Source organism: Cynocephalus volans, chromosome 1, assembly GCF_027409185.1.
Source record: "Cynocephalus volans isolate mCynVol1 chromosome 1, mCynVol1.pri, whole genome shotgun sequence".
Lineage (NCBI taxonomy): Eukaryota > Metazoa > Chordata > Mammalia > Dermoptera > Cynocephalidae > Cynocephalus > Cynocephalus volans.
Window position 1 is genome coordinate 96,775,680 of NC_084460.1, and position 24,998 is coordinate 96,800,677.

The 24,998-nt window shown below is 40.3% G+C and overlaps 2 protein-coding genes across 5 annotated transcripts in view; both read left to right on the plus strand.

The window, feature by feature from the left end:
• TMEM212 (transmembrane protein 212) overlaps positions 1–18,969 on the plus strand; it is a 145,375-nt gene extending 126,406 nt beyond the window's left edge. The window contains exon 4 of the mRNA XM_063104095.1: positions 18,844–18,969. Coding sequence (XP_062960165.1) covers positions 18,844–18,969 — 126 coding nt within the window. The remainder of the gene's footprint in view (positions 1–18,843) is intronic.
• Positions 18,970–19,042: 73 nt separating this feature from the next.
• The window catches only part of FNDC3B (fibronectin type III domain containing 3B), a 331,781-nt gene continuing 325,825 nt past the window's right edge, over positions 19,043–24,998 (plus strand). For 2 of the 4 annotated variants that reach the window (XM_063096882.1, XM_063096909.1), the window contains exon 1: positions 19,043–19,166. The gene's annotated coding sequence lies outside the window, so the exon portion shown is untranslated. Of the gene's footprint in view, positions 19,167–19,918; positions 20,020–24,998 lie in introns of those variants that run through there. The other 2 variants (XM_063096901.1, XM_063096892.1) reach the window with 2 other exon arrangements.

Here is a 24,998-nt window from a genome sequence, read left to right on the forward strand (position 1 = left end):
ACAAAGGAAATGAGAATATATTTTGAACTGAATAAGAATAAAAATACATCAATATTTATGGAATGCAGCTAAAGCAGTATGCAGAAGGAAATGTGTAGCTTTAAAATGCCAAATAATCTAAGTTTCTACTTCAAGAAACTAGGGAAAAAAATAATTAAACCCAAAGCTGAAGGACAGTGGTGCTAAAGCTAAGGGCAGAAATAATGAAATAGTATAGAGAAAATCAATGTCACCAAAAATTGTTTCCTTGAAAAGAGCATTTGTAAAACCCTATAGCTAGCATCAAACTTAATGGTGAAAGATTGAATGCTTTTCCCTTAAGACGTGGTAAAATGCAGGGATGTCTACTTTGCTCACTTCTATTCGACATTGTTCTGGAGGTCCTAATCAGAATAACGCAAGAGAAAGAAATGAAAGACATACACATTGCAATGGAAGAAGTAAAGCTGTATTTATTCACAGAGAACATGATCATGTGTATGGGCAATGTCAAGAAATCTCCGAAAACACTATCATGTTTAGTGAGTGATGTTAGCAAGCGTAATGGATTGAGTTGTGTCCCCCCATAGTTTAATGTGTTGGAGGCTTGGTCCCCACTATGATAGTGTTAAGAGGGTGGGAAATCCTATTATAGTAATTGAAAGGTGGGGCTTTGAAGCAGTGATTAGATTGTGAGGACTCTGCCATAGTGAACTGCTTAATGGTGGTCATGGGCATGGTTCTGAGGGCTTTAAAAGGCAAGCACATGAGAAGCTCTCTCTCTCTTTGCTCTGCCATATTCTGCCATATGAGACTCCCCTGTGTCTCTGTCACCACCAACAAGGCCTCCATCAGATGTGTTCTCTGGACTTTGGACTTCCCAGCCTCCAAAACTATAAGCAATAAATACTGTTTTCTTTACAAACTATCTAGTTCCAGGTATTTTGTTATAAGTAACAGAAATGTTATAAGGACTAATACAGCAAGGTTATATAGGAAACAATGTCAATATACAAAAATCAATTATTACACTGACAATTAAAAATTGAAATTTTAAAATTCCAGTTACAACAGCATCAAAAACATAATATACTTAAGGATAATTTTAACAAAGAATGTACTAGATCTGTACATTGAAAACTACAAAAAACTGCTGAGAAAAATTAAAGACTTTCATAATTGGAGAGATAAACTACATTCAATATTGTTTATCATATTAAGATGTCAATTTCCCCCAAATTAACCTACAGATTATCAAAACCCCAGAAGGCTTTTTGTTTTGAAATTGACAAGCCAATATGAAATTTATATGGAAATGCAAAATACCTACAACAGCAAAAATTATATTGAAAAAAAGAACAAAGCTGGGGAAAAAACACTATCTGTTTTCAAGATTTATTATAAAGCTACATTGATCAAGATTATGGTGGCAGTATAAAGACAAACATAGAAATAAATGGAGCAAAATAAAGAGTTCAGAGATAAACACACATAAACCATCATTTGATTTTTGACAAAGGCACCAAGGTAATTCAACAATAAAATCATTGTATTTTCAGCAAATGATGATGAAACAATTGGATATTCATTTGCAAAAATATGAACCTCAACTCTTACCTAACACAATATTCAAAATTTAGTTCCAATGGATGTAGACCTAAGTGTAAGAGCTAATAATAAGACTTGTAGGAGAAAATCTTTGTGACCTTCAGGGTAAAGATTTTTAGATAGTAAGTGTAAGAGCTAATAATAAGACTTGTAGGAGAAAATCTTTGTGACCTTCAGGGTAAAGATTTTTAGATAGGATGTAAAAAGCATGAACCATAAAAGAAAGAACATGATAAATTGAACATTATCAAGATTAAAAACTTTTTGTCTTAAAATGGTAATGTTACGAAAATAAAATTCAAACCATGGGTTTTGAGAAAATATTTCCAAAACATAATCCTGATAAAGAACTTCTATTTAGAAAATAGGAAGTTACAACTCATTAAAAAGACTAATGACTTATGAAAAGTGTGCAAAAAATTGAACAGACTCGTCAACAAAGAAGCTACATGAAAAACAAATAAGAATGTGCAAAAATGCTCAACATCTAAAATCATGAGTCGTTAGACAAGTGCAGGTTAAACCATGATGATATGCCACTATATACCTATGAGGAGAGCTACAATTTGAAAGACTTACAATACTAAATGTTGACAAAAGTGTGGAGCAACTGGAAACCTCATACACTGCCAGTGAGAGTGTAAAATAGCACACCCAGTTTGGCAAAGATCTTGACAGTTCCTTAAAAAGTTAAATACACACTATGTAACCTAGCAATTTCACAAACAAGTATTTATTTACCCAAGAGAAATGAAAATAGATATCTACAAAAATATTTGCACGTAAATGGTCATAGCAGCTTCAAGATAAGCAAAAATTTGGAAACAACACAAATGTCCATTAACAAGTGAATGAAAAAAAATTTTTTTTGAAATATCTATTCAATGGACTACTACTTAGCAGTAAGTAGAAATGAATAATTGACACATGATGTAAATATGGTAGATCTCAAAAACATCATGCTGAGTGAAAGAAACCAGACACAAAATATATGATTACGTTTACATGAAATTCTAGAAAAAGCCCAAGTAATCTAGAATAGGCAAAACATAGATTAGTGGTTGCCAGGGAGCGGGTGACTGGAATGAGTGAAAGGCGATGCTGTGGGGAGATAGAAATGTGCTGCCTCTTGAAGAGTAGTTACAGGGCTGTGTTCATTTGTCAAAATTCATGAAAATTTACATTTAAAAGAGAGGATGCATTTTTATTGTATGTAAACTATACCTCAATAAAATTGATTTTTAGAAAATTACAGAGAAAGCAACAGTTTTGGAGAATGTGCTTAGAATTGCTCCCCGCACCCAGCTTGGCTCCGCACCCCCTTTTTCTCCCTCACACCTACCCCTGGCTTCTGCTCTTAAGTCACAACCCTCTTTTATTTGCCGGCTCTCCAAATATTTGGAGAGGTCTCTATCAATGCTGTCCTTCACTCACCCACCCTGGCAAAGTCTCCTCTCCTCCAGGTTAAACATTGCCAGCTTTTCAGCCATTCACATGTGATGTAGTTTCTACTCTTGATAAAAATGGGGCTGCAAAAGCTGTGTGGCTTTGCAGGGAGGCAGGATCTGGAAGGGTCATGTATTCCCCAAACGCAGGAAGAGTATTCAAAAAGCTGTGAAAACAAAACAGTACAACTAAATTATAAGTGCTTACAGAGGTGTACATGCTAAGCCACATAGGCCACGGTCAATATTTTGTTCCCTCCTAAGTTTTAGCAAAAAAGTGATACGATCTATTCCTGGAATTCTCCCTGTATTGGACCCAGACAATTTCCTTCAATTAACTTCCTCCTTTGCTGCACACCTCAGGGTACTAGTATTTAAGCACGTCCGTCACCCTTGACAAAATTTTTCTTTTCAGATTTCCTATATTCTGTGAAGCACACCGTCTTCAAAATAGCTTTCACATTTCATTTCATCTACTGTGTTCTTGCCTTTTTACGAACTATTCTAACCCCCACTAGAAGTTATTTAACTTGGACAAGTTACCTTCTTTTCCTTAGTTTTCTCACCTGTATAGTGGGAAAAGCAATTGTAATAGTTTCAAAGTGTTGCTGTGATCATTAAATGTATTAATATATGTGAAATGCTTTGAATATTTTCTGGCTCATAGTAAGCTCTCAAGTATTTCTTATTGTTATTTACCCAAAGATAAAGAGAAATATCTTCTAAGCTTCTAGACAGAATGAATGTTATCCGTAAAGAGGAGAGAAAAATAGACAGGCAGTCAAATCCTCCCTTGCAACACTAGAAGGTATAAGGCAGTAAAATACATTTCAGTCTAAAAATCTTTTGACCAGTTGTATACTTTACTTGTCAGGGTGAGAGAATGGCATTATTACATATAAATAAAATGTATTCCCCACCACATAGTAAGTGCTCTGTAAGGGTTTTCTGTTATTATTGTTATTGTTGTTGTTGTTGTTGTTGTTATTATTATTATTATTAGGCAGGGCCATGATCTGGAACTTCTAATCTACCTTCCTGGACTGCTGCTGTTTTCCACTTCCATCCCACACACACCGTCCTCCACCACTCAACCCTCCCATCCTCCTCCTGTTCTCTCCCACCTAACACTACAATTATTTCAACCCTAGGAAGCCAGGAAGGGTCTCATATCCCATCTAAATTAATGGAGTGTCTATCCCAATTTTCCTAGCTTTGTGTTGGATATCAACAGATTTCAACTAGAGGAGCAGAAAAAGGAATATACTTGGCCTATTCTAAATCTTAGGGAACGTAAGAATCTTGGCGAATACCAAAACCAGAAGAGATTTCAACTGTTATATGAAGAAATTTCCCTTGCTTTTATTTAACTTTTAAGGTCTTATATCAAAAGGATTTATATAATTAGAAGTTTCATTATTTCACGAGTGGTATTATTTTTCTAGTAGTTACTTCATTTGTTGATTCAATTGGCGTTATGTATTTAGAAACCAGATTATCCATTATCACCAGTTTATGAAAACTGCAATTTGGAATTTTTAAATTCCTATTTTTTCGAGGAGGAGGAGGAGGAAAAGGCTAAAAAACTACCTAATGCGTATTTGCTAAGAATTTTGTCCAAATTTTTATTAATAGCAATTTAAGGGGAAAAGTAATTCTTATGTTTCTGATTCATTTTGCTTGAATCATCAAATTGTGTTTCTAAAAGCTATTTGATGTTCTATTAACTTTTGAATCCTTCAAAGCTTTTTAATGTATCATTTTTCTCCTCATTAAAGATTTATTGGTCTTTTTGTGGGTTTTATCAGTCTGTGTATGCTTTATGTTTAACCTATACTTATCAAATTGGTCTACTGCTTAAACAGGTTCACTTTCACCTTAGGGTCCTTGGATGGGCACTTTTCTCTGCCTGGGATACTCTTTCTTAGATACCTTCAAGGTTAACTTCTTTACCTCCTTTGTTTGAAAATCACCTTTTCAAAAAGGTCTACCCTAAGCACCCTATTTTAAATTACGGTAATAAGATTTAACCTGTGATAATACACACAGGTAATCATGTAAATTAGCCCTCAAACAACCTCGCCAAGTAAAAACTGTCAGAGGGACCTTGAAGTATTTCTAGTATAAATTTCTCATTTTACAGATGAAGCCTAGCTTCCCTCATATCAGACAACTAGTTCAATTAAGAAAAAGTTTTATCTAGGAGCTTCCAGATAGCTGAACACGTGGAGGTTCCCGGAGGGTGGCAAACCCAGGAAGGGCATGGCAGTTCTGCACCCCTTCCTTCTTACCTTGCCCTATGCATCTGTATCCTTTAAAATATCCTTTATAATAAACTGGTAAATCCTCCCAGACCAGTTTTTAAAAAGCTCCTTATATTTTTTTCATATGTGGTGAAGAGCAAATGATCAACAAGCATCATAAAGAAATATGTCAAGGAAGCTAGCTGTGGTCTTAGGTGGGAGAGATGAAGCAGAAGTCAGCACATAGTGAAAGCAATTTGTAATTTATAGGAGGCTGACTTGCACTTTGCTTCATTCGGTCACTCTGCTTCAAGTCACTCTGCTTCACTAGGTCAAAGGGTTATGGTTCTGATTCCACCATGAAGGACAGACAGACAGACACAGCAAGCTGATAAGCATCAAGACCCAAGCTAGATCACCTGAGCTGGGTCACTCAAGCTGAACAGCACCAAGACATGCAACCATCCTGCAACTCCACCCTAGGGTAATCTGCTAAAACGATTGACTCTGGGATTTCAGGTTCTGGTTCTTAAACCCCAAAAGCAGGTATTGACCACATGCTATGCTATGGGCCCTATGAATGGCCTGAACATTGAGATAGCATATGAACCAGACCACCGACCAGGCTAGAGCTTCTGTTTGAGGGAAAGTATAAATTCCTTTCAGCAGAAGCATGACTTTTCATTTTCTTATGATGATAATGAACAGGGGTCAACTTGTGTTGCTATATAAATAGGAATGTTTTTCTAGAAATATCAATGTGAGCAATCCAACTCCTTTCTGCCTCTGGTGCGATCCATCAAAACAAGAACAATGAAAAAGCCCTGGATTTAACCATTACCGAGGAGTTATTGTGTGCCATACACTTCTACATACATTGTTTATTATTAATCCTTAGAAAAACTTGTGAAGAAGTCATTATTCCAAGTGAGGAAAATTTAGGTGACTTGTTCAAGGTCACAGAGATTCTAAGGGGTGGAGCTAGACTTGACTTCAGGTCTGTATTATCTGCATTGCTCTATGCTCACTGTTCTGTCCATAGCATCACAGCTGAAGTAGAATGATGGCTTAGGAAAGAGATACTGCTTTGTACTAGGACTGCGTTACCTTAACATACAATAAACACAGGGAAAATGGGATTTTTCGTTGTTCCTTTTCATAGACGACCTGTTTCTGGGTCGGGGTTTTGTACACAGCAGAGCAGTTCCCTTGCTGCAATCTATTGAGAGTCAGCCCTCAAAGTGAGGGTTTGAAGAAGAAGTAAAAAGAATTAAAGAAAGTAAACTGCAGACATTACGACTCTTTCCTTTAAATACCTCAGCATGCATATCTTTTTTTTTTAAAGATGACCACTAAGGGGATCTTAACCCTTGACTTGGTGTTGTCAGCACCACGCTCTCCCAAGTGAGCTAACTGGCCATCCGCATATAGGGATCTGAACCCGTGGCCTTGGTGTTATCAGCACCACACTCTCCCAAGTGAGCCATGGGCTGGCCCCCGTATTGTTAACAAAGTTCAACAAGACCTACAAACCACTGCTGGAAGAAATTAAAGAAGACACAAAAAGATGGAAAGACATTCCATGCTCCTGATTTGGAAGAACTAACATTGTAAAAATGACCATATTACCCTAAGCAATCTATAGCTTCAATGCAATCCCCACCAAAATACCAATGATGTTCTTCACAGAAGTAGAAAAAACAATCCTAGCATTCATATAGAATGACAAAAGACCCCAAGTAGCCAAAGCAATCCTAAGTAAATATAAATAAATAAATTAAATAAAGCCAGAGGCATAACACTGTCTCACTTCAAATTATACTGCAAAGCTATCGCAACTAAAACAGCATGATACTTGCATAAAAACAGACACTCAGACCAATGGAACAGAATAGAGAATGCAGAAGTAAACCCACATGCTTACAACCCACATACTTTGATATTTAACAAAGGCAAGAAAAACATACATTAGGGAAAAAGACTACCTCTTCAATAAATGGTGCTGGGAAAACTGGACATCCATATGTAGAAGAATGAAAGTAGCCCTGTACCTCTTGTCATACACCAACATCAACTCAAAATAGATTAAATACTTACATATAAGACCTGAAACTATAAAACTCCTAAAAGAATATACAGGGGAAACACTTCAGGAAGTAGGACTGGGCAAAACTTTACCAATAAGACCCCAAAAGCACAGGCAACAAAAGAAAAAATAAACAAATGAGATTATATCAAACTGAAAAGCTTCTGCACAGCAAAAGAAACAATTAACAGAGTGAAAAGACAACCTACAGAATGGGAGAAAACATTTTCATTTTTTTTTTTTATACTAGTCACTCATTTATTTACTTCCCATTTACTAAATCACCATACTAATATTTATTAAGCACTCACTCTGTTCCAAGTGCTGGACCAGACTTTGGAGAAAACATTTTCAAACTACGCATCTGACAAGGGATTAATATCTAGAATATACAAGAAACTTGAGCAACTTAACAGTAAAAATAAAAGTAACCTTATTAAAAAATGGGTAAAGGAGCTGAATAGGCATTTTTCAAAGGAAGATACATAAATGGCCAACAGACACATGAAAAAATGTTCAACATCACTAAGCATTAGGGAAATGCAAGTCAAAACTTCTTTGAGATACCATCTCACCCCGGTTAGACTGGCCAGTATAAAAAAGATAGAGAATAACAAATGCCAGTGAGGATGCTGAGAAAGGGGTACCCTCTTACACGGTTGGTGGGACTGTAAATTAGTGCAGCATTTATGGCAAACAGTATGGAGGTTCTTCAAACAACTACAGATAGAACTTCCATACGATCCAGCAATCCCACTGCTGAGTACATACCCAAAGGTATGGAAATCAGCAAGTCAAAGGGATACCTGCACTAATATGTTTATTGCAGCTCTATTCACAATAGATAAGAGTTGGAACCAACCTAAATGTCCATCGACAGGTGGCTTGAAAAGGAAAATGTGGTGTACATACACAATGGAATACTACTCTGCCATAAGGAAGATTGAAATTCTGCCATTCACAGTAACATGGATGAACTTAGAGAAAATTATGTTTTGTGAAACAAGCCAGGAACAGAAAGAGAAATACCACATGTACTCATTTATAAGTGGGAGCTAAAAGAGAAAGAAAAGAAAGAAGGAAGGGAGGAAAGAAAAAAAAAAGTTCAACAATAATATGTCAACTTTCATGAGAATAAAATAATATAAATACAAAACAATACAGTGTGTATTACATAGTATTTACATTGTATTATGTATTGCAAATAATCTAGAGATGATATAAAGTATACAGGAGGATAGGCATAGCTTATGTAAACACGATACCAGTTTATATCAGAGACTTGAGCATCTGTGGATTTTGGTATCCACAGAGGTTCTGGAATCAATTCCTCACAAATACTGAGGGACAGTTGTGCATATATATTTATTAATGCATATGGGCTCACTAAGTAGAGATTCTGTATTCAATGTTGCAGCTCAGGGAGTTTGAAAGGGCTCTAACCCTCTGATTAGTTGGCTGAAACATGGATCAAAAGATGGTCCCCTGAGAGAGAATTGGAAATGCCTAACCTCCCTTGATTTAATGTACTGAAAGAGATTCAGAGACTTAGGGAGCTTGGAATATTAGAATGGATTTGTCATTTAAGACCTACTCACCCATGCTGGGGAGGTCCAGAAGACATACCTTTCATCAAAACTATGAGAAATAAATTTGTGAGGGAAGCCCCGCATCTTGAAGAGCTCTGTGATGGTTCTTCTCTGTAGGCCATATCTGATCATGGGAACTGCAGCCATTCAATTGGAAAACTTAAATGCAATGGGGATAATTGGATCCTGGGGTGGCAGGAGACAAGTGGTGACACTCAACCACCAAAGGCAAGGGGGGCATAGTCACTGTAATGGACAGCAGATTCAAACTGGCAATCAGAACTGTCTGTCAGTACAGATCTATTGCACTGGCTAGTTAATCATGGTGTTCCCAGAAGTGAAAGAGATAGGAAGACTGCTAAATTATTACCTGATCTGTATAAGCAGAAAAGTTCTAGGCCAAGTGAAGAAAAGTCTAACCTGAATTATAAAAACAGAGAGTCACAGCCCCCAATTCGATTCCCAGACCTTGAGCCAATTTACAGACCAAGAATCAGCTCTGTAAACTCCCCAGAATGGTAGGCCAGGTCCCCTCAGGGAAAGACCCTATTACAGTACCAAAAATTGATACTGCTAATCTTTTCCCAGGCTTCCCCAAAGGGACCCAGGGCCTTTTACCAGAGTAACTGTGTATGGTGTGTGTGGGGGGGGGGGCGGTTAGGTTGGGGGAGCAGACTTTTAGGACTACTGGACACTGGTTCTAAACTGTCACTGATTCCAGGAGACCCAAAATGTCATTGTAGCCCTCTAGTCAGAGTAGGGGCTTATGGAAGTCAGGAGATCAATGGAGTTTTAGCTCAGGTCCATCTCATGGTGGGTCCAGTGGGTCCTCAAACACATTCAATTAGAGGGATCTCATATACTGCAGGAATGAGCCTGCCTGGTACCCCTACCATGCTGTCATTCCCTGTGAGCAGCCTGGAAGAAATGTGGCCTCAAAAAATGTGGTGGTCCAGAGGTGTGGCAGCTGGAGTTGTCAAACAAAGATGTTCCTTGAAGACAGATATAACAGCCTTAATTTTTATGGCCACCCCATATGTCATTTATCTCTTTATGAATTTAAGTACTAAGAGGGGGGAAAAAAGGAAAGTGCTCATTACAATTAGTGTTGTATAGGGAGAAGCCAAAAGCTATGTAGGTAGAATAAATTGAGGGGTACACAAAGATCCTCTATGCTCTTGAAATACTCTCTACTGTGCTGCCACAGCACCTACATTACCGACCATTAGTTATTCCCTTGAGTCAAAGCTTTGAAGATATGTATTATAGCTATTCACTGGAAGAGTTAATCTTTAGAGCATGCCCAGTGATATTATTATTATTATTATTATTATTATTATTATTATTTTGCTCAGAGAGCACTCTGTGCTAACCTCTGGCATACCATGTGTCCCATCTCATGAGATCATTAATTTACTTTGCAATTCCCCCCCCCCCCCCCCCCGCCCAGACTCTCTTAAATGGTAAGAGTTGTATCTTATTGGATTTTGTAACACATCTGACCCTGGCTTGTGGTAAGTTTTAAAGATATGATGTTTGAATGAAATGATTGAATATGTGTGTTAATGACATTCAGTCACTTAAGGAATCCAGAAGAAATGGGCTTTAAAGCAAAAAACTTAGGTTAGGGCTAAAAGAGATGTCTCACTGTTGCATAGTGAAAATTGATGGGAAGTGCATGCAGAAGGAGGGGAGTTTTAATTAATATGTGTTGACTTCATAATATTCCCTTGGTCAGACTATTACTCAATGAACATTTAGTTGTCATGATGACACGACACTTTATCTGTTTGTTCCAACTTCCCGTTTAAAGTTTTGTCTATTAGAGGTCAAAATAACCTGTCAACTCAGTAATTCTAATAAAAATAAGAGAAACAGTCATACCAGTAGCTGTGATAGAAAAGGCAAACAACAGATTAATTGGCTTTGACCTCTCAATTGAATGTTTTGGCATTTTGTAGAAGGAGAGGCTCCTTAAGGAAAAAATCTTGGGAACTCTGAGGTTGGTCTGAAGTTGGAGCTTCTGTCAGGTAAGCTCCAGCAAGAGTTGCAAAGAGCTTCCGTGCTTTCAGATTATTGCTTTAGAGGAAAAAGATATGCCTGTGGAGTATACGATAGACAATACCATTTGGAGTGATAATACCCGGATTCAGGATGATATTCAACCAGTACAAACCTATGTGATGTGAAGGCTGACGATTGGTTGGTTTCAAAGCCATATCCAATGTTAAATATTTTAACTATTATTCTCACTTGATTTCAAGTTCTAGCTCTGTTCCTCTTTAACTCTCTGACTTTGGCGAGTCACTTAACTTCTCCAAATTGAACAGATCTAATTTGTCTTAGTTTCAGAAGTATCTAATTGCTAATTTTTTATTTACTTTCTTAAATGTGCAAACTCTGATTTCAAGTGTCGTATATATTTTAAAATAAAGACAATAATGTAAACTGCCTTTTTTAATGCTGAGAATAAAATCTCACAGTATAGCTAATAGAATTACCAATTTGGTGACTCAACAAATATTTATTGAGCATCTATTATTTGCAAGGCAGTGCTAGATTGCCTTGGGATTTGTGTTTGCATTCAAGGACAGAGGGGCTGCAAGTAAAAATTGAAAAAGCGATTTTTACATGAATTTTTTGACTCCAATGTTTCCCTCATTTCCATAAACGAATCAGTGAGTTTTTGTCAGTTCTGTCAGGATATCCCTAAACCATTCATTACTCTTCATCTTTACTGCCACCACCCTAGTCCAAGCCGCTGCCATCTCTTACCTGATTTCACTAACGGACCTCTTGGATTCCAATCTAGTCTTCCTTCTTGTCTTGGGTCCACATGCTAGGCAGAGCAATCATTTATACAAGTCAATCAGATTGTGTCACTCTCCTTTTTAAATTCCATGGTAGCTTCTCTGAATATTATCCAAACCCTACAGTATGACTTACAAAGTTAAGTGTGATCTGTCCCTGTCCACTTATCTAGTGTCATCTGCCACTCAAACCAAGAGTCACTGGTCTCTTTGGCTTCAGTATGTAACAGACACTCTTCCCTCTCCCTGCAATACTTTCTGCTTTTATTCTGCACATCGTTGGGTGTCTGCAGGTTTTTTCCCTGCAGGTTTCAGCTTACATATAATTTCTATAGACAGGCTTTTTTAAGTAGCCTCCCGACCCTCTCCATCCTCGGCTATCATAGCACCCTGATCTCTTCCTTTGTAGCACCTTTCTCAATGTGGAGTTACATATTTGCTTATTTATTGTCCCTCTAATACCACTAGACTCAGTGGCATGGACATAGTTTATATCCACAAAGCAGTGTCTGGAATGATAGGTGCTCAATAAATATTTGTACAATGATTAAAAGACCATGAGATATTGGGTGCCAAGGGCTCCCTAGTTAGTGATCAGAATAGCAGAATATGTCATAGAGAAAGGGAGGAGCTAGTTTGTCATGCTAGCCTTGTGGGGAGGTGGTATAGCAGCCCCTCTGGCTGGGTTAACAAGTTACTCTACATTGCTTCTCAGGCTTCTGCAAGCTGACAAAAAACTTGCTCAGGGGCCGGCCCCGTGGCTCACTCGGGAGAGTGCGGCACTGGTAGTACCGAGGCCGCGAGTTCGGATCCTATATAGGGATGACTGGTGCGCTCACTGGCTGAGTATGGTGCAGACCACACCGTGCTAAGGGTTGCGATCCCCTTACTGGTCAGAAAGAAAAAAAAAAAAAAAACTTGCTCAGAAATTCACAGAGAATTCTAGAAAGAACTGGAAGGAGTACAAGGGGAGTGGGAAATCCTACGATAATGGTGGCTGCCAGAGTCAGAAAAAAGGTGTTTGTTAACATCAATGAGATCATAATTTGACCCCCTGGTTAGTGAGATCTAAGACACACAGATTATTTGTAAAATACCAAAGGGTCAGCTTCCAAAAACTAAAACAAATATTACATATTTTGTAGTGCTAACTACAGAAGATGAGAAACAATTTCAAATATAATGTCCTACCTTTCACAAATCAGAATAGGCCCCATTTTTATGCAATAAGTTTACTATGTTTTCAACTTATTGCTTTCTGGTCAAATGTCAGAATCTTTCCTTGACCAAAATGGCTTGTATCTGAGCCATATTGCCTGAGCTAAAGACATTTCTTTGCTTCATTTCTCTGTGAAGGACATTGCTATGAACTGAATGTTTATGTCCCCCCAAAATTCATATGCTGAAATCCTAACCCCCAATATCATGGTATTAGGAGGTGAGGCCTTTGAAAGGTAATTAGATAATGAGGACGGAGTCCTTATAAATGAGATTAGTACCCTTAAAAAAGACATAAAAGAGCTTGCTCTCCTCTGTCTGCTCTCAGCTCTGTGAGGATATAACCAAAAGATGGCCATCTGCAAACCAGGAAGTGGGCTCTTATCCTGTGCCAGTGCCTTAATCTGCCAGTGCCTTGATCTTGGACTTTCCAGCTTCCAGAACTGTGAGAAATAAATTTTTGTTTAAGCTACCTGGTTGATGGTATCATGTTATAGAAACCCAAACTGATGAAGACAGACACATATATCTACACATGTATATTTCTATTCAGGGCAAACTTTGAATTTGTTAGAGGATGACAGTATCTAGCACACCTGTTGGGAAGACACTTAGGTATCATTCAAAGGTCTTGACCTCTTAGGAACAGAAAATGACCAGAGGAGTTTCTTAGTCTGTTTTGTGCTACTGTAACAGAATACCACAGGCCAGGTAATTTATAAAGAAAAGAAGTTTATTTCTTACACTTCTGGAGGCTGAGAAGTCCAAGGTTGAGAGGTCAATATCTGGTGAGGCCCCTCATGCTGCATTGTCCCACGGTGGAAGACAGAAGGACGAAAGAGAGCACATGAGAGCAAGTATATTTTGTTGTAGTCCTTAACTTCTGGGCTTCTTCATCTGGACATTAATTTTTGAATCTGAAAGGGCCAAACTCACTTTTATAGCAAACCCACTGTAGCAATAACAAACCAGCTCCTGTGAGAATGACATTAATCCATTAATCCATTAGGTGATAATGACCTATCACCTGTTAAAGATCCCACCTCTCAGCACTGTTATTTTGAGGATTAAATTACCAACACGTGAACTTTGGGGGACATATTCAAATGATAGCAGGAATAAATCAGGTATGAGAGTTGCAAGAGTGGTGACAATGACTGTGGTGAAAGTCAGACCCAACCTGCTCCCCTAGGGTGGTATGGCTCAGGGTAAGTCAGCATGATAGACAGATTCATAGCTTTTAAAATAACTTTGCCTCAAGAGAAAAATTACTGGTGATATGTCCTTGGCCATGTCTTATTTCCTGTTTTTGTTAATGACTTCGATGGCAACATGGAAAGCATGTTTGTCATACTTATCAATGTCACAAAACTGGGGAAGGTTTTTTTTTATGATAGATTCAATGTTTGAAAAGTCCTAGATAGGCTCGCATGTGAGAATGAAACTAATAAATACAATTTAATAAAGTTAAATATTCAATCAATTAACTAATTAATGTCAATTAGATTAATAGGATTAAATTAATCGTATGCCCAGGTTGACAACTTTTCATGGAAGAAGAAGCTGAGTTAATAAGATGAGGAGGCTACCGAGAAAATTAGCACAATATTAAAATGTAATGATAGATATGTTTTGTCCAAATTAAAGCAGGAAAGGGTATCACTCTGGTTTTGTTCTGATCATGCCTGAAATATGAATAGAAACTGGATACCCAACATTCAGAGATGTTGAACAAGTAGGCCCCCAGAGGTGTTGGAACAAAAGGATGGAGACAGATCCTTGAAGAGTTCAGCATGTCAGAGATGTTTATCCAGGAAAAGAGAATCTTCAGGGAGCAAATGACAGCCATGGCCAGTTCATTGGAAAGTCATGAGGAAGGTGAGTGTTGTTATTTTGTCTGCCTCCAGAGGGCAGAAACAGGACCAGTGGGGAAAGTTGCAAGGAGACAGTATCAGAAGACTGGTTTAGAACTAGAGGTGTTAATAAACGTCTCCTTGGGCAAGAAGTGTTCTCTGTTTTCCCGGTAGTGTTCAGGCTGAGGCTAGGTGCTTAACTGTGATGGACATGGGAGTAAAGATTCTGCTTTGGGAGGGAGAGCAGGAGCCTATTAACCCTGTGATTTTATGAGGCCTGATCGTCATTCAGCTTCTGATAACCGAGGACAGATCTCTTTGTTTGAAATGTCTTTTTTTTTTTTAATATGGAGCTAAAATTTGCCCTTGTCTGGCCTTGAACACAAAAAAAGAAGGCAGATCGCAGCTTTGACTGGTTAAATTGTTCTGGAAAAATGTGTTTAACTGAACTTGCTGTGTCGCTATCAGATTGTATTATTGACTGAGCTGCCTGTCCTTTAGTTAGTACTCTAGTAAATTCAGAACACTCTTCAAAACAGGATTAATTGGCTTTGAGTCAATGTTCATATTGAAGCTGGTATCAGATCTGGCTCAGGACATTAGAATAAATAGACCCAAGGGCTGGCCCGTGGCTCACTTGGGAGAGTGTGGTGCTGACAACACCAAGTCAAGGGTTAGGATCCCCTTACCGGTCATCTTTAAAAAAAAAAAAAAAAAAAAAGAATAAATAGACGCAAAGAGTTAATGCCCTCTATCTAAGGTCAAGAGTGGTTTTCAAGATTAGAAGCAAGACTGAGCCTGCGTTTGAGAACTAGCAACCCCAACTACAGGCACAGAAAGTATACTGAGACTGAGAACACAGCTGAGTCTTCTAGATATTGTGTTACTAGTCATAGTAATCTTCAAGAAAGAGGTTCAAATTTAAGCATTTTCGACTATAGAAATGTTCAGAGGTTTAATGGTTTGAGACCTTTCCAATGCTAGTTTTGATACTTTCATGCGTTTCTATGTGTTAGTGTTACATTTCTTTTGTTATAATACAAATTATTTGAGATCAGGAAGTATGACTTTGAATCTTTTTAAAAAAACACAATCAGCCTACATCGCATGGGTGGTGGAAGGGCTTAAAAATTCATGGAAAAGTAGAAATAAAAGGTAATACGAATTTTTCCATGAACTTTTTGAAGTACTCTCATATATTTTGTTACAGGCCTTAGCTTCCAGGTGTTTTCATTTGGATGTTAATTTTTGAATTTGAGATAATCCTAAACTGCTTTTGGAGCAAAGTCTTAGTCATGACTATACTTCCATAATTTGGGACCTGGGGCAGGTGACTCATGTTGTCAACAGCAGATAGTAAGTAGTACTGATTGCCTGGGGTTGAAGCCCTTCTTCCCATTTCCAGAACCATGACTCTAGTCTAAGTCTTCATCATTTCCTGAATAGGTTCGGAACATGATTCTCTGACATGAGCCTTGTTCTGCATACCACTGCCAGAATAATCAACTTTGAAACCTATTTCAATCCCTTCATGCCTCAATAATCCCACAGTGTTTTCTTATTGTATTAAATCTAAGTCCCTATGTGTGTAGTTGAGAGCTGTCTATCAAAAATCCCACCTTTTTCTTTGAAGTTTCCAATTTTCTGTCCTATTAATCCTTCCAGGAAAGACATCGTCATTCATTCATTTACTCATTCATTCATTCATTTAAGGAGGAACCAATATTTATTTATTCAGTATGAAGTGCCTGAGTTTTTCAATCCTCACAACTTTAGCAGGAAGGCAATATTGTGATTTAATAAATAAGAAAACGCAGGCTCAGAGAATAATAACTTTCCCAACTCATTGGCTTTTGCTTCATTACAATTACTGTGCTCTTTTCTACTATACCATATATCTGCTCAATTTGAAAAAATTCATTGGGTTTCTTTTCTGTGTTAAAACTAGTGTAAAATGCTAGGGATAAAAGGATGAATGAAACACTGATAATATAGATGAACACACATTTTTTTTTTTTTTGGCAGTTGGTCAGTTCAGGGATCCAAAAGCTTGACCTTAGTGTTGTCAGCACCATACTCCACAAACTCAGTTAATTGGCCAGCCCTGAACATGCATTTAAAATATGTATTATAAAGCACTTTATGTACAATCAGTGCTCTATATCTGTGGGTTCTGCATTTGCAGAGTCAACCAATTGTGGATTAAAAAATAAACAATAAATAAAAAATAACAATACAAAAATAAAAAATACAAATAAAAACCAATACAGTATAACAACTATTTACATAGTATTTACATTGTATTAGGTATAATAAGTAATATAGATGTGATTTAAAGTAGACAGGAGGATGTGTGTAGGTTACTTGCAAATACTATGGGCATTTTATATCAGGAGTTGAGCATTTGTGGGTTTTGGTGTGCTGGGGAGGTCCTGGAACCAATCCCCCACGGATTCGGAGGGATAACTATACATTGATCTTTCTTCTTCTTGAATAAGAAATTCAATCTAGTGGAAGAAATAGGCATAAATAATTCTGTCCTCTGAATTTCTCTTGCCACTTTTACCTCCCTTGCCAAGCTTGTCCTTCAACACTTGAATTTAACCTTTCACCCTCTAAAATTTGCCCATTTATCTAGTTATTCAGATTCCTCCAGATACTTTACAATTAATTTATTCAACAAAGTTAAGGGGGTACTATATTCAAAGCATAATGCTAGGTCAATGTTAGGGATACAAAAACGAACAAGACTTAGTCAAGTGGAGAAGGTAAACAATAACTTCAGAGCAACGTGAGAAGAACTAAAAAGAATTATGAGATTGTGGGAAGAGAGGAAGTGATTTTAGCTGGAGCTTAGGGATGAGTAAATGATGTTAGAGATGAGGAAGAAGTATGTTCCAGACAGAAGAAAGTCATGCACAAAGAGGTGCCTCTGGGAGCCATGAGTTCAGCTGGGCTGGAAGGCATGGCTCAGGGGGCAGACAAAGAGTCTGAAGCCAGAGAGGGCATTTAGGCCCAAATGGAATCTGTGCCAGGACAAGAGTTTGGATCGTACCTTGTGGACACTGGGGAACTGCTACTTTTTTATCCCCCATTCCCATGCAAGACTATGGCCTAGGATTGGAACCATGTTTCAGAAAGATGGCTTCAAGAGCTCCTTTGCGACATCCACAGGAAAGAAGTCAGTTAGGAGGAAGGCCTCCATTTTCCTGGACTCACCATTATCCCTCACATCTCCAAAAAAGAATTGCAAATTCCACAAGGGAAGGAGCTATTTCTCAGTGTTCATGTTTTTAGGGCTTTAATACAGTACTATATACTGTTATTTTTTTTTAGGTCAAAGAAAGTAATACTTTGTTTCTGGTCACTACTGAATGTTCCTTTATGGCTTAATAGTTGAAGCTAAATGTAGTTATTCAGAATACCTGGGCAGCTATGGAGGGAAGAAGCCTCTCTAGCATAACTTCTGCTCTCTTGTCTCCTGGATAATTTGAGGAGAGGGATGGGACGCAGTCTGTTAACCTCTTTGAGCCTGTACAACAGGAATACATTCATTTGATTTAATTAACATAAACTCAACAGTTATCTAATGAGTCCTATTGTGGTTCTTGAACTGTACTGTTTGGCAGATACAGATAAGAGCAAGGAACAGTCTCTGCCCTTGAGATTGCATATTGGGTACTGAAGGGGGAAATAGTCGTTTTACATTTAGGTATAATAAAATTGGCTCATGCTATGTTAGCTGCATGAACAAAATGCTGTGGGAAATAAAGAAGGGAGAGACAAAATAGCTCACAAGTTTGCTGTGGGGATTAACAAAGAAATGGAAATGTATGTGTAAATGAAAACCTGTCAGCGTCTTAGCTTTGATTATGACTGAGCAAACACGGCATTTATATTGGTGTTTCGGCGATCTGCACAATGTGCAGCCTTCGCCGCTCAGGAGTTTAGTGCCCCTAAGCCTCAGCCTTCTTTAGTCTGGCTGAACCAAAAGGAGTTTCTGTTTCGCTAGGCAGGGCTGGGGGGCAAGCAAGGGACCCCACAGCTCCTGCGAGTCTGCGATTGTGGCGGCGGCTATACTCGGCGGTTTACGGCAGTGGGCGGGCCCCGAACCCCCATGTGGTCCCGACATCATTGACATGGCGGAATCCCCCATCAAACCCTCCTGGTAGTTATTTGAGCGGCGGCGGCGGCGGCGGCAGGAGGAGGAGGATAGCGGCGGCGGCGGGAGCGGCGAAGGGGGCGGCAGAAGGCATTCTCGGGGCAGGCGGCTGGGAAGGTGTGGGCGACCCGGTGTGTGGCGCACCCGAAACCCTGCGTTTCAGCTCAGGGACGGTAAGGCGTGCAGGAGCAGGGGCTGCAGGGGACCGGGACCCCGCGCTCGGCCGCCGGGTCTCGGCGCGCTGGAAAGCCCCGGCCGGACGCCGAGTCCGCCAAAGTGCGTTTCTGTCCCAGTAGCGCTCCGGGCTTCCAGGGGAAAACTTGGCGCCAGAGTGCTGGGGAGCCCCTCTCTCGCCTGGGCACCCCGGGAACACGGGGCCCGGGAGTGGGGCGGCCCCCGCCTCTGTCCCCTGCTTGCCAGGGTTTGAAGGAGGAAAAGCGACGGGTAGATTGATTCCTTTTGATGGAAAAAAAAAAAAAAAAAAGTCTGGGCAGCGGCTCCCGGCCTCCTCCCTCCGCAGCCTTCCCAGCAGATTTTGTCCGAGGAATCCGCTCCCCCTCCCGGAATCTCCGCGGCAGGAACGCTGCCCGGGAGGGGGAGGGGGAGCGGGAGGGGGAGGGCGGGCGGCGAGGCCGAGGAATCTTCGACGTGTCACTTTCTGAGGCTGTAGATTTCCATATGGTGGAGGGAGGAGGGAGGGCGTGCGAAGAGGGGCTGGAAGTTGGGGCCGGGGGCCCAGGACCCGGGGATGCTCGCGGGGAGGGTCTCGAGCCCGCGCCGGCCGGACCCCCCCACCCCCCGCGCCCGGCCGGGTCCCTCCGGGACACTCCCCGCCTCGCGGCTGGCCACCTCAGCGCGCGCCACGTCCTCCCTCCCCGTCCTGCCCCCCGGGCTCCCCCCGGGCTGGGGGCGGTAACCGGCGGCCGCGGCCGGACTTGGCGAGCCAGGCGGCTGAAAGCTCGGGCGGGGGAGCGGGGCGCGGCGGGAAGGAGCGAGCGACCCGGTGTGTGGGCCAGCGGAGCTCCGGTCAGTCGGTCACCCCGAGGGGCGCCCCGGCCGGGGGTGAGCGGGCGGACGGGCGGAATTCGCGCCCCGAGGCGGCTGGGCAGGGCCGGGCGGGCCGAGGCCGCGCGGACCGTCTGGTGCCCGCGGCGGGGCGGGGGCTGGCCGGCGTGGGAAGGGCCTGTCACTCTGGGCGGAAAGTGGGGCCTCGGGCTGTCCCGCGAACTTTCCCAAAGGCCCGGGTCCAGGCGCCCCGTGGGAGCCGGAGGACTCGGGCCCGGCGTCCCGGGAGACGAGGCTGGGCCGCCCAGCCGCGCCGTTGGCGGGGAGGCTGCCAGGAGTGCGCGGCTGGAGTTGGAGCTTTTCGAGTCTCAGCTCCCATCCTGCTGTCCCAGACCGAGGGAAGCAATAGCATTTTTATCCAGACGCTGCCGTTTGCAGACTTCCTTAAAAGTTACCACTTTTTATTTTCTTTACTCTTCCGCCTAGCATTTTCTTTAAACAAAATTTAGAATTTGGCTGCGATGAGCCGACGCCGGGGCCAAAAATCCACACTTTTATCTCTCCGTCCCCTTTGGTTTCTAGTCCACCTCCGCCTCTTCGCTCCCAGGCTTAATCATATTTTGGAACGGGCGAGGTCTTTTGTTGGGTGGGCACCCCCTGATTGCTTGTCTGTTTATTTTTTAATGTGCAACTAATTTGATTTGAATTTTCTCCAGTTTCCAGGGCTTGCTAGGGAAAGCTAAGGGAGAGGAACTATGCCTCCTTCTCCCTTCTTTCTTTTCTTCTTTCTTTAAAAAAAAAAATGTGGCAAGAGGTGGGGCATTGGGAAGGGGGAGGCACGGTGGTTGTGGGCAAAGAGTCAGAAGAAGCAGACGGACCCGGAAGAAAAGGAATCTACTCTGGAATAACACTTTTTCTGAGGCTTCAGGCCTTGGGCAAAATTGCTCTACTTAGTTCTGATTTCAGCTGCCGGAGTTGCTCCTCCACAGCTTTAACAGCAAGTCAAAGCTGTGACCCTGGGGGCCTGGGCAATGTCCCACTGCTGATAGCAGCCTGTGGCTCTGGTTTTTTTGTCTTTTGTGGGGACCCTTGGTTCTCCCTCATTGGAGGCTGACTCTCTGAAATTTACTGGATCAGTAAATTTCTTTGCTCCCTGGGAGCAGCTGTTAACAAGGGTAAAGTCTCTGGGCATTTTTCTGGCCCTTCAAGGGGACCTCACCCATGAGGGTACAATTCTCACTTTGTTTAGACACCAGAGGGGCACTCACAGACTGGCTAAGAATGAGGCACAGCTGGTTTAAAAAAAAAATTAAGCCATTACAAAATTGTTTTTAAACTCACATATGTTTTTAAGGTGTTTTGGTTTAAGTGCTTTTAAGAGAAAAATAGTGTTTATCTAGAAGAAATGTCAAAACTGCAAGATCTCATTGTGGAATAGGGGGTTGTAGCTTCTAATTACAGTATATACAATTTCAGAAAGATGTTCCGGTAATCTCTTAAGACAGACTTTATAAATAGCTCACATCAGACCATGAGCTGTATTGTAGAGCCAGTCTTCTGGGGTTTCTGGGAGAATGCTTGGGATCTGTCAGGAAGCTCTAGGAGCCTTGGTGGTACTTTACTCAGTAGGATTTTGGATTTTGTGCCCCTTTTGCTCAACACTTTCTTTAACATGGCATCATTTGGGCCGAGCCCGTGGCACACTCGGGAGAGTGCGGCGCTGGGAGCGCAGCGAGGCTCCGGCCGCGTGTTTGGATCCTATATAGGAATGGCCGGTGCACTCATTGGCTGAGTACCGGTCACGAAAAAGACAAAAAAAAAAAAAAAAAAAAAAAACCCAAAAAATATGGCATCATTTGATAGGGTCCTTAGAAGTTAACCAGAAGAACTTGCCAAACTTTTCAGTTTAGGAATATGAGGCCCAGGGAGGGGAAGTGACTTGTTCCTGGTCACCATCATAGATCTAAGTCCAGTATAGGATTGTGTTAATAGCTATTGTTTCTTGGATATCTAATGTATACTAAGCACTTTCTCTTGTGCTTTTTATAATTAGCTCATTAAAATTCCAGTAACAGTCTTTCAATTGAGGTGGTGTTATGCACATTTTACAAACAAGGGCATTGAGATTTACAGAACTTAGATAATTAGAAATTTCATAAGATCACATAACCTACCAACAGCACTACCCAATAGAATTTTCTTCAGTGATAGAAATGGGTCTATCTCTGCTGTCCAATATGGTAGCCACAAGGCACATATCACTGGATATTAGAAATGCGGCCAGTGTGACCAATGAACTGCATTTTAAATTTTACTTTTAATTATTTTATTTTATTTATTTATTTTTTAAAGATGACCTGTAAGGGGATCTCAACCCTTGGCTTGGTGTCAGCACCACGCTCAGCCAGTGAGCCAACTGGCCATCCCTATATAGGATCCGAACCGTGGCCTTGGTGTTATCAGTACTGCACTCTCCCAAGTGAGCCATGGGCCGGCCCTACTTTTAATTATTTTAAACTTAAATTGCTACATGTGTCTAGTGGTAACTGTATTGGAGAGTGAAATGTGGAGCTTTCTGACTCCCAAATCTGTTCACATTTAACTGGGTCCTATTGCTTTTTAGATCTCCTAGTTCAGTTGTCTTTTCTTCCACGCTTCCAGAAGATGCTTAGATTCAAATGGAATTTAAAGGCTGAGTTAGCTATAGCTCAACTTTGCTGTCACATGTAGAGTGGATAAAATAAGCACATTACTTATTTTTTAAAAAATGCTTACATGAAATTAAAACTGTACAGAAACTTTAAATGACATTTTCTTGTTCAGTTGGAGTAATTGTATGTGCTGGAAAAGTCAGAGCTTGTTGTAATAAAGGAGTATAGATAGTTATGAGGCAATATGAAAGGTCACTAATAGAGAATTGAAATAAAATGACCCCCTCATACCCACATTCACCTGTTCATTGGGCAATTCTTTTCAAATGACTTTGTAAGTGTCAGGTAAACCATCATTAGGTTTTCCTTATGTAGCTGCAAGATTAATGTGAAGAATTAAAATCATTGTTTTAATATCAGAGTATAGAATTTAAATATCAAACACTTTAATTCCATGAATTGGGAAGAATATGTGTAAAATTAGAACAAACAGCAAGGAAGATCATTTTGACGGCAGGTAGTTTTCTGATTCGTGGATTTAATTTAAATCTATTGCGTTTTAGAGTTTCATTTGGTAAAAGGAAGTTCAACAATTTTTTTGATTTTTGTATGAAATAGTGAAAATTACAACTTGTCAAAGTAAGCATTGATCTGGACTGGATCCCATCCATAAATATCCAATAAGCCAGTATCTTCCCCTCTTCCCCTCCTCGTTTGGCATGCTACCTTCAGGAAAAGACAAATGATAAAATAATCTTTTTATTAGGATTTTTAAGCGGCAACTTCCAGGTTTGGTATACACATATGAGTCTGCTATACCTTCCACAGTTATAGTACTGTCCAGGGATAACTGCAGTTCATATTCTCGACTCCAGAGCGTTATAGGATCCTGAAGGACCTGTGTCAGTAAAGCAACTTTAAATTGTTCAGTATTATTTTAATGTTATGTGATTTGCATTGCTTCTAGCTCTTTGAAAATTGTAAATTCAACTACAGGTATGGCGTCAGTTAATGAGACTGTTCGGATGGCTGAAACATCCTGTCCATAACCATTCCTGACTGTTGGGAGCATCGGACTGTTTTCAAGGAACCAGTATAAGAACCATGTTATATATAGGATTATGGTGTCCTTGTGAATGTGCCAAATATAAGAAACATGAATTAATCCATGATTTGTTTGATTTGTAGGACTTCAAGTTGCTTAATACAAATGAGAAATTTACTATAATCTTAAAAGACAAAGATGTTGAAATGATGGGCAAAGATTTTGGGCTGCATCTGAGCGTCAGTTTGAAATCAGAGCATCTAGTCTGTCAAGGAGTGGTTTTACTTTTTAGCTGTGTGTACTTTATAAGCTTTTGAACCTCTTTTAGCCTAGGTTTCCTCATTTTAATTTAAGGAGAAAACATCTCACTTACACCTTTTCAAATGGTTGTCAGAAGGAATTAATGGGTCAGTGTATTGAAGATGATTAGCAAAGCCTTACACAAACTTGATAGTTCATTGTATTCCAAAGCTTAAGACTGAGTTGGTCCTATGGTATTACTTCGTACATTTTCAGACAACTCCGAATTGTGCTTGGATAGTTCAAAAAATGATTTATTTTTCTCTTTGTGATCAGTAAATAAAGTTTCAAGCTTTAGATTGCTGTGTTTTTTTCTCCCACTCCTAATCAAAGTTAGGAGGCAAGGAAGATATCCAAATGGCCAACAGACATATGAAAAAATGCTCAACATCACTCAGCATCCGGGAAATGCAAATCAAAACCACATTGAGATACCATCTAACCCCAGTTAGGATGGCTAAAATCCAAAAGACTCTGAACGATAAATGCTGGCGAGGTTGCGGAGAAAAAGGAACTCTCATACATTGTTGGTGGGACTGCAAAATGGTGCAGCCTCTATGGAAAATGGTATGGAGGTTCCTTAAACAATTGCAAATAGATCTACCATACGACCCAGCCATCCCACTGTTGGGAATATACCCAGAGGAATGGAAATCATCAAGTCGAAGGTATACCTGTTCCCCAATGTTCATCGCAGCACTCTTTACAATAGCCAAGAGTTGGAACCAGCCCAAATGCCCATCATCAGATGAGTGGATACGGAAAATGTGGTACATCTACACAATGGAATACTACTCAGCTATAAAAACGAATGAAATACTGCCATTTGCAACAACATGGATGGACCTCGAGAGAATTATATTAAGTGAAACAAGTCAGGCACAGAAAGAGAAATACCACATGTTCTCACTTATTGGTGGGAGCTAAAAATTAATATATAAATTCACACACACACATACACACATACACACACAAACGGGGGGGGGTAAGAAGATATAACAACC